The sequence below is a fragment of the Arachis hypogaea genome, chromosome 17, assembly GCF_003086295.3.
Source record: "Arachis hypogaea cultivar Tifrunner chromosome 17, arahy.Tifrunner.gnm2.J5K5, whole genome shotgun sequence".
Taxonomy (NCBI): domain Eukaryota; kingdom Viridiplantae; phylum Streptophyta; class Magnoliopsida; order Fabales; family Fabaceae; genus Arachis; species Arachis hypogaea.
Genome location: NC_092052.1, coordinates 133,285,752 through 133,296,377, shown reverse-complemented (window position 1 = coordinate 133,296,377; position 10,626 = coordinate 133,285,752). Strand labels below are relative to the sequence as shown.

Sequence of the window (10,626 nt, the reverse complement as noted above, 5' to 3'; positions counted from 1 at the left end):
TCACCTCTTGCCAATTAACTCTACCAACTAAGTGACGAATGTGTTCACTAAATGTCTATCTCTTGCTCCTTTTACTTCTTGTGTTTTCAAGCTCGGCATGCTTGATTTTCACAAACCAAGCACTACCAGCTTGAGAGGGCATGTTACATAACCATTAGTTTTACTAATATTTTTAGTTTCCAAATTACAATTAATTTACTTAAGGTATTCGTTTATTGACAGGATGTATATATAATGACCCACACTAACTTCTGTTTTGGTTAGCTTGCTAATAATTCAATTCATTCACTTTCTTTCTTTCGTTTTCTTCTTCTCTACTTTCTCTACCCGATTTTCCATTTTCCAACTCTCTTCCGTTTCTTGCTTTTCCTCACATATATATTAAAAAACGATAATGATAGAAAGACAATATCTAAAATTATATAATTATTTTTATATAATTAATAAATATTGAATAAAAGTAACTTTGAACTATTTAGGCTATTTTTTATTATCTCTCGCGCATTCTTTTTAAGAAAAAAAATAAGGTGGATCATGATTTTGAAATGCAAAAATAAAATATATGCGCGCATGAAAAAACGATGGACCATACAACATAATCTAGTCCTAGATTAAAGCTACCTGATTGGCTAGGTTTATGTCAAAACAAACAAGGCTAGCCAATATCGTACGACTTTCAATACATGTTTCGAACGAGGAATTTTTCGTTTTCAAAAGCATGCATCCATTGGGCAAACGGAGAGATAAGAATGAATGTGATTACTTTTTTTTTTTTTTAAAAAAGATAGGAGACTCGAATCCGCAACTTCTTAATTGAGTATGGGGAGACTATGTCATTTGAGCTATTACTCATTGGCAAAAATTTGGAAAGATAGGAGACTCGAACCCGCAATCTCTTAATTGAATATGGAGAGTCTATGTCATTTGAGCTATTACTCATTGGCATAAATGTAATTACTTTAGTAAACAAACCATCACTAAATCATATAATTTATTGGGATTTATTATCCAATAGATGAATATTTTTTCAGAATTTTAATATGTATCTTTAAAGTACATAATAAAATTTATTAATAAAAGTTTTTAATTTTTTAAAAAAATATAAATAAATGTATTATAAACTTAAATATTTTATATTTTTAATAAAAAATTTAATTTATAATTTTAATATATATCTTAAAAATACAAGATAACTAAGAACTTTTTTTCATATATGCTTTAATTAGTTTAATTAATATAATATTCTTTTTTCTTTTATTAATACTATTATAAAATTATCTTTTTTAAAAGTTTAATTTAATAAAAAAATAACATAACTAATGCAAAGAAATAACATTTTTAATTTTTTTATTTACCTTATGTTATTTTTTTTTTTAATTTATTAATGATCCAACTTCTATATTTTTTGAATATAGAGTTCTATAATACTATATTATAAAATTATTCTTTTTTAAAATTTAAATTAATGAAAAAAGATAATATAAATAATTATATTTTTAACTAATAAAATACAAAAAAAAAACTAAATTTTATTAATTTTTTTATTAAAAATAGAAAAATTTAAATTCGCAACCACTTTTTTTTTTATTAAAGATAGGAGAGTCGAACTCGCAACCTCTTAAATGAATATGGGAAGACTATGTCATTTGAGCTATTATTCATTGATAAATTCGCAACTACTTAAATGAATATAGAAAAACTATGTTATTTGAACCGACGGTTTCGTTATTAACATGGTAATCATTTATATGTTTTATTAATGGAAAAGTATAGGGTATCAATATACTATCTGCCAACTTCTGCCAACTCTTATTTATAATTGTGTTTCATGGAAGTGTGTTTGTGGATGTGTCTAATAATTAATATGTTTTAAATACATATATAAAGAGACACATCCAGAAAATATATCTATAAAGACACTTCTATTAAACACAGTTATAAAAAAGACATTTTTATTAGACACATCCATAAACACACTTTCATGAAACACAATTATAAATAAGAGTTGGCAGAAGTTGACAGATATGTTGTTGGTAACGAGCAGAACCGTTTATTAATATTGATCTGATGCTCATACCGAACCGTCAATTTCGGGGTAAAATAATACTTCGGGGGATGTAATTGGTGTTTCCATGGCAATTGGCCAGCAAGATCACAACGAGGCAACCGGTTTGACCGGAGAATTGGGGTAGGTTTGACCAGTACGAGTGACAAGCAGAGTGTAGCAGATCCCTACAGCTGGATATATATACCGTACAACGACAACACGTCAATTTGATCATTAGATTCCCTTTCTTTTTTTTTTTTTTTTTACACTTCAATACTATAATCTCTGTTACTCAATAAATCCTTTTTTTTTTGTGACTTCAACAATAAATCCTTTGAACACGAACGCGAACACTGCTAATTTTTTTAGAAATGGAGAAGGGTCGTGTTAAATTCGGTGTAATAGTTAATTAATGTGCTTTTCTTAATAAAATTTTAATTTTTATAATTTTAATTAATAAATTAAAGTTTAGATTTAAAGGATAATAAAATTTGTAAAAAAATTTAACAATTAAATTTTATGATACACAAAATGAAAGATTCGATTTGTATTGGTATAATCTTTTCTCTTCGTTTAGAAATTTTGGGTTCGAATCGTATTTCTAATTTTGAGAAATTCTTTTTTAATTTTTCACAAAATAAATTGGAGAGTCCAATTAACATATTTAAAAAAATATTAAAATAATCGAATTTGTAGATTCTACAACACGATGAAATACACTAAGTTTCAGTCCCTTACACTTTAAATGTGAACAAATATTAATAAGAAAAGAATTTACAGTGATTAGTTTAAAATGAAAAATATTATTTATTAGTTATTATTCTTTTCATTTTGAAATATAAGTGTCGATTTTACTTTTTAAATTATTAAAAAATTAATATATTTAAATAAGTATTTTGAATGTATTAAATTATATAAATATATTAACTTTTTAATAAATTAAAAGAATTTAATTTTGATATAATGACGGAATAAAACGTTTTATACAATCGTGCAATTACAATATTCTCTTGGATCATTATTTACGTGGCCAATATAAACAATAAGAGTAAATAACCATTTCTAACCATAAAAGATTTGGACGCTGACAAAACTAATTATAAAAAATTAAAACTAAAGTCGTACCTATAAAAGATAAGTTTTCTTCCATAAAAATGACCAATCATTAAATTTTTATCAAATCCATTAAAACATTAATTAAAATATCCACATTACTCTTATCTATTTTATTATCTTCAACTTTTTAAATTACCTCTTCTTTTTCAAATTTTTTAACATCATAGTCTTCCACACCCATACCACTGCAAACCACCATCAACGCCACTATCATATCAACATAACACATCAACAAATACAAGCAAAGAGGCGAATAATAGAGAAGGAAAAACAGTAAAGGAGTAAAGGGAGAAAGGATGTCACAAGGAAGGGAGAGCCGTCGAAGAGTGAAGTTTTACTTATTTTTTTGTTCTCGTTTAGTGTTTTTTGGTTCTCTTTTTGTTTTTAGATTACTTTTCAGGAATGTATATTCACCGATGTCGCTACCACCATGGAGGCGGAGAAAACCGGCGCCAAAGAAGTCTCCGAACACCACCGTCGCATTCCAAAACCCCTAACACGTCTCTTTATACGGTTTCGGCGTTTCCGCATAGTCGTTAGTCGTTACAAAACGCGTTTGGCTTCGCTCCCTCGCATCTACTCCAATCCACGACCCTACTGCTTTGGCTTCGTCGTATTTGAATCCGATTTTAGATCCAAAGACCCAATTAGAAAAAGGTGAAAGCTTTGCAATAAAAAAGAACACTTGGCATTTGGGTTTTGGAGTTTGAACAGGAACAAGGTTTTAAGTTTTTGGCTCGTCAATTCCGTGATGATTGCCTCTACATAAGTGATTGCCTTGAGTGCTTATTCCATGGGGTGTTTGTGGATTTGAAGATGTAACAATTAGAAAGTATTTGAGGGAAGGCTAATCGAAAAATGGAAAGGAAAAAAATTAAGAATAGGTAGTTGGTGCAATGGAGGAAAAGGTGGTCCGTGGAAAGAAATATGTAACCTACAAATAAAGAAGCAAAGCGTCAGACAAAAGATGATTGATGGACTGGCCATGGAAGTTGGTGATGGTAGATCAACCAGATTCTGGGAGGATACATGGCTACGGTCGGAAAGTTGAAAGACTCCTTTTCGAAACTTTTCTTGGTTTCAAATCACAAAGGATCCGTTATTGGGGTTTGTAGATTTTAGGATGGGATAGAGTGGCCGAGTGGGTGTGGAACTTCCAATGGAGGAGGGAACTCCGCCAATGGGAGATTGACAACCTGAATCAAATGCTTGATATTTTGCACGATGTGAGATTGATAGCAGATGTATCCGATAGAGTGGTGTGAAAGTTTGACAAGAAAATTGTTTATACTACTAACTCATTTGTGCAGGTGTTGCAGGAACAGACTGTGAAGGATGATATCCTTTTTTACAAGTTCGCAAATGGTATCTGGAAAGGACTAGTACCCTCTAGAGTTGAGCTGTTTAATTGGTTTGTACTAGTAGGACGAGTTAATACAAAGGATCGCTTGAGTAACTTCGGCATCATTGCTCAGAATGATAATATTTGTGTGATGTGCAACAAGGACGTTGAACCTGTCCAACACTTGTTTGTTACGTGTGAGTTTGCTTGACAGGTTTGGTGTGCGTGGATTACTCACGCAGGTCGGGCGTGGTGCATACCGGGATCCATAAGAGAACACTTCGAGAGCTGGATGATGATGCCTACGAGAAAAGACGAGCGTAAAACATGGTTAGTGGAGTTCTTCTCAATTATATGGAATATCTGACTGTGTAGAAATGAATTCATTTTCCAGAATAAGACAACGGTCGTGGTGGAATGCATTGCTAGATCGTTTTGTAGCTCGAAGGAATGGTGTGACAATAATTCATGTTGTTGATGGCTGTGCTGGAGATGACATAAGAGTTGTTGTACGTCTTTTATTGTTGTATGCTCCACCGAGTATGTTGAGCTTGTTTGTCTTTCAAAAAAAAAAAAAAAGAATAGGTAGTTAACAATGGCGATATTAGATGTAAAAATGAGGTAAAGATGAAAGAGATGGAAGATAATAGGGTACCAGTAGTTAGAATATTTTAATTAATTTTTTAATAGATTTAATAAAAATTAAATAATTGGTCATTTTTGTCAAAGAAAATTTATCTTTTATAGATATAACTTTAATTTCTTGTGGTTAATTTTGTCAATGTTCAAATTTTTCATGATCAGAAATGACTATTTACTCTAAAAAATAATTATTTTTATTAATACGACGCTATATGATTAAATACACGTATAAAATAATTTATACGGATAATAAATCAAAATTAAATTTAAACAAAAAAAAATTGAAAGCGACACTTATTTTAAAACACACATAAAATAGGAGTGAAAGGAAACCGAGGGTAATAGAGTAAGAGTAGTGGGGTGGGGAGGGTACATGATAGGGTGTGGTGGCACCATACACAATTCTCGATGTTATCTGTATCAGGTCCTTACACTTGTCACCTGTGGTCCACAACCTGAATCAGTTTCAGTTTCAGTTTCACCTCAAAGCATGGCACACAGGTTGCATGGATTTTAAGGCAGATTTAGTGGGGTCGATTCTCTCTCTCAAGATTCAGGATCGGAATGAGTGAGGACCCATCATGAAGTAACACAGTGTGTTCTAAATTCTAATAAGTGATGTTCATGAACAAGGTTATACAACAATCCACCTAGTATTTTTTTTTTAAGGTTGAAGCGGTTAGTTGGCACCGTGTAAATGAGTGCGCAAAGAATATATGACTGTTTACACACAGTTGGCATTTCTGTCCGTCAAATAGAAAATAAAAAATTGAAAGAAAAGAAGTGTCTTCGTTTTTAATGAATACAAAGGGGAGCACGCTTGCCTTCATGAGAAGAAAAGAAAAGAAACTATCGAAATCTAAGCTACAATAATCAAATTACTTTTCCATTATACCATTCAATTTAATTCTTAGTTCACACACACATGTTTAGTCTTTTCCGCTTACAAAATCTATCGTCACTCCCTTCATTTTTATAATAAGTTTAGGAAACAAAAGATGTACACACGCATACACATGCACATGCAAGGAATAATAATTGGTACAATTTAAAGTATTAATAATGGAACAACCGAATAATTTGGAACTGAAACAACTAACAGAAGAAATTACAAGCAGTAAAGTTTCATGTAAGAGGAAAAAGAAGAGATTAGGTTCTGTGCTTGCAATAATTTACCTTACACACGAGCAGTTGGCAGTGGTTACATTTTTTAATTTAGATGTGGGAAGGAGAATGGTGTAGAACGTAGATATGGAATGTATAGGTGCTTTACGCAACTATGGTGTCAGGAGCAAAAATCGGACCGTCCGATTTTTGAGTACACAAATCGGACCTCCAAATTTTTTTAATTTTTTAAATACAAATCGGAGGATCCGATTACCTTCATCAAAATTTAAATTTTCTCTTCCAAACTAATCAGACTGTCCGATTAGTAAACTTAATTTTTTTACAATGAAATCATATGGTCCAATTTCTTCATCCCTGTTTTAGAAAAAGCTGTTCCCACGTCCATGTCTAACACCCACATTTTCCACAATAATATACAACACACACATGCTTCTCATATCCAAACAAATGACCCCAGTGATTACTGGTTACTATGTCTTTTAAAATTGTCACCTGCTGCTAGCTTGTGCAAGTAACCACTCTCTCTCTCTCTCTTTCTAGTTCAATAGTTTCTTCTGTTTTCTGTAATCCATAAAAGTTGGATTTTTTATGTTCCTAACCCAATTTATGAAATTGGTTTATTTGTTGCTCCCGCTGATACAAGCATTTGAGTAGAATTTGATGCCTTTGTTCATTGTTTCTTCTTCAAATTGGAACGAGGAATGAAGATATAATTTTTTTAGTAGTATTGTGAAGAAAGAAGAAAAGAGAATCTGCTTTATTGGGAGATATTAGCTAATGACATTGTTTTCCACTTTATGCTCTTAAAGGTTCTACTTTCCTGTCTGAGAGGGAGCATTTTCCCTTTTCACTGAGCAGCATTATCCTTGATCCTTCATGGAAGGTTATTGATGGAAGAAGCAAACTAGAGCCTAGTTAGATTATATTCCTTTTGCTTTGTGTCAATGAGATAGATAGATAGATAGATAGATAGATAGATATGAGAATGAATGAACCTCTTCTTTCTTCTTTTACTTTAACTTGTTAGCTAACACTCTCTCTCTTTCTCAGTCCCTATAAAGCTGCAAAGCCTATTTTGTTCTTTGTTGAGTCCTGCAAGATATCTCATATCTCTCGAGCCAACCTTAGTCAAAATTCACTTTCCCCTTTAATCATCATACACTTTTGTTTATTTCAACTCCATTATTATATCCTTACACTCCATGTAGCAGTACCACCGCTCCTAGGATATATATATATACATTGTTTATATTTGCAGTTTCAGGCTCCTTTTTCTCTTTTCAGAAGAAGATGAGTAGTGATGTTGAAAATGCCATGAGGCTTCAACAGGAAGAGAAAAAGGGCATTCTGTTGGGTTTGGGGACAAGTGGTTCAGAAATGGCAAGTTCTAATTCTGAGCCTTCAAATGTAGCTAATCCCTTTCTTGCTTCCTCTGCTTGGGATCCTCTTACTCCTTTAACTCAACTTCAAACTACTAATACTACTACTCTTGTTGGAGACCCTTCTACTTCAATACCAATACCAATGGTTTCTCATCATAATAATGAATTCTCCAACTCATTGTTGTACACTCTTGTTTTGGAAAACCAGCAAGCTCCTCACATTGTTCAATACATGTCTAGAGATATGGTTCCAAACCCCAAGGTTCAGGTTCCTATATCCTATGGAAGTGGGAGCTTCTCTGAAATGGTTGGCTCCTTTCTCCAATCTCCAAACAGTGAGCATTCACAGGGAGAAGGAGAAGGAGAAGATTCAGGATCAGCACCTAGTGGAAATAGAAGAAGAAAGAGAGGCCATGAACATAACAAGGTATGCAGAGTATTGCACTCACTTGTGTGTTTATTTAGTTAAGTAAGCTAATGAAGGGAATGGATCCTCTCCATTTTTTTTAACAATTGAGGGAGTAAAGTGTGATCTTTCACCATTAATTTTATAAGTGGGACCAAGAATAAAAATGAGAGAGGGAGCAATGAAGGGTTAGAAATCTCACTTTACATTGTCAATTTTTTTTTAACAATTGAGAGGATCCATTCCCGCTAATGAATGCATTGTTTTCTTTCTTTTTGTAGAATGCTGAAGATTGTTCTGGGAAGAGCTCTGATGGTAGAAAAGATCAAGATGATCAGAAGAAAGCAAAAGTGGAAGAAAATAAAGACAAAAGTGCTCAAAGTGGAGAAGCACCTAAAGAGAATTTCATTCATGTGAGAGCAAGAAGAGGCCAAGCTACTAACAGTCACAGCCTTGCAGAAAGGGTATACTATCATCTTAATAGTTAATACAGAAGTTTGTTACCAAGAAATCCTCCATTAATTTCTTCTTGTTGATAACAGAAGCAATGACATTTTTTTTTAGGTAAGGAGAGAAAAGATTAGTGAGCGAATGAGGTTGCTTCAAGAACTTGTTCCAGGATGCAACAAGGTTAGTTGTTATTTGAGGTGATGATTGAGTTTGCTTTGATTTCTCGTTTTCTCATCCAAACTAATGATGATTTCTTGTACACCAATTTTAGATAACTGGTAAAGCAGTGATGCTTGATGAGATTATAAACTATGTGCAATCATTGCAACAGCAGGTTGAGGTATATAGTAATAATCTTACAAATAAGAGCTGATTCCTAATTTCTATCTTCTTATCATGTTATGAAATATGAACTAACCACATTGAACACTCAATATATTGTCCAATCTTGGATTCTTTAATTTTTTTTTTATAAAAAAGAAAGGGCCTAATCATTACATTGCAAATTTTTCACACATGATTTGGCCCTAAACCCAGTATAGTCTTCATGATCAGAGGGCATAACATAATATTTTGCAGTTTTTGTCCATGAAACTTGCCACTGTGAACCCAGAGCTGAATTTGGACCTAGAGCGGATTCTCTCAAAAGATGTAAGCAAAGGGTCTTGACTCTTTCTCACGTTGTTGATGGCTATGCCGGAGATGACATAGGAGTTGCTATGTATTTTTGTGTCTGTTGCTCCACCTAGTGTGTTGAGCTTATTTTGATTTTCAAAAAAAAAAAAGTTAATATTTAACATGATTTATTTAAATTAGATTCTGCAATCACGAATTGGTGGATATAGTGGTGGTATAAGCTGCTCTCAAGCATTCCCTAGTTCCAGCTTCCAAGGAACACTAGTGCCCATGCCTACCACTTCAAATCAACTCCCTCCCTTGCCTCAGGTAAACCAAAATCCTTAACATAATGTCATAAGAAATAAAAATGCTATTCGTACACTAAAATCAGCTACTAAAATTAGCCACTAATGTATTTGTGCATAAATACGTGTGTGTGTTCAATTTATTTTCAATATATATTTGTATTCCAATATATATTTTGGCTGATTTTGGTGTACACGTAGCATAGTCGAGATAACGAATAAGTAATAACTTGTCATGTATTGCAGAGTGTGTTGGACCATGAATTCCAAAACTTGTATGGAATGAGCTATGATTCTAGTACAGCTCTTGGGAACATGGGGCACAATGGTAATTTGACATTTTGGTCTTTTGCAATGATTAATTAATTCCATTTTCTTTGTGCATTCTTCTAATTCTCATCACTATTATGTTTGGCCAGGAGGATCCAAATCAGAGTTATAGTGTACTGTGTGTAAAAGACATTGGAATTGTCCATTTGATTGAAAATTTAACTCAAGTTGGATGAAGGGAGTAATAAAGGATTCATATTTAGTTAATATGTCAGCGGTATAGGATCTAATAACCTAACGGTTCGCCAAGATTAGTTAATCAGATTTGTGAATTATCTATGTATATTTGAATTGGGTTCACCAAGTGGGGTTCTGAATTGTTTCAACCTAAGCTAGTGTTCCTTGTTAGATAAAATGTGGGTACTGTTGTAAGGTTGTTTGGTTTTCTAGTTTCCTTTTTTTTTTTTTTTGCCTTTTTTAAAAGAAAAAAAAAACTGTGATGAATGAAAGGTTTCTTAGTTCTTCCTGCGCAGTCTCATGTTAATATGTTATTGCTCTTTCTTCTTTGTGTGTGTGAAGAGCAGAAGAAACAATAATATTTAATCATGTTCAAGGTATTGGATGCAGAGGAGAGTGCTTAAATCTTCAATTTATTACAAAGTTTATACACCATTATCAAAATATAAAAGCAAACTTTATGGCTGCAGCGAATAGAGTTGGTTCAGACACCGAGCCAATCATATTTCGTCCAACTGATTGCTATACATCCAAGTATTTTTTCATCTAAGTTTATCTAAATAGGTCTAATACCAACAAAAATCACTCTCATTAAAATAGCGTCATTCATGCATTTTTTCTACTTCTCCTCCCACGCACTGCTTCTTCTTTTTCTCCTCCCTCGCACTGCTTCTCCTTCTCCT

The 10,626-nt window shown here is 32.7% G+C and overlaps 1 protein-coding gene across 1 annotated transcript; it reads left to right on the top strand.

The window, feature by feature from the left end:
* The first annotated feature begins 6,715 nt into the window (after positions 1 to 6,715).
* LOC112767089 (uncharacterized) lies at positions 6,716 to 10,238 on the top strand. The gene is made up of 8 exons (XM_025812966.3): positions 6,716 to 8,084; positions 8,345 to 8,527; positions 8,628 to 8,693; positions 8,785 to 8,853; positions 9,093 to 9,164; positions 9,330 to 9,458; positions 9,683 to 9,764; positions 9,856 to 10,238. The coding sequence occupies exons 1-8, from the start codon at positions 7,566 to 7,568 to the stop codon at positions 9,876 to 9,878; spliced, it is 1,143 nt and encodes a 380-aa protein (XP_025668751.1). The 5' UTR covers positions 6,716 to 7,565; the 3' UTR covers positions 9,879 to 10,238.
* Positions 10,239 to 10,626: the final 388 nt, after the last annotated feature.

What these genes read in the sequence shown, in the direction of transcription:
- LOC112767089 (XM_025812966.3), top strand. Translation starts at nt 7,566, where the DNA reads ATGAGTAGTGATGTTGAAAATGCCATGAGGCTTCAACAGGAAGAGAAA. An exon ending in GAGGCCATGAACATAACAAG is followed by an intron (nt 8,085 to 8,344) that starts GTATGCAGAGTA and finishes TTCTTTTTGTAG; the next exon opens with AATGCTGAAGATTGTTCTGG. An exon ending in AGCGGATTCTCTCAAAAGAT is followed by an intron (nt 9,165 to 9,329) that starts GTAAGCAAAGGG and finishes TATTTAAATTAG; the next exon opens with ATTCTGCAATCACGAATTGG.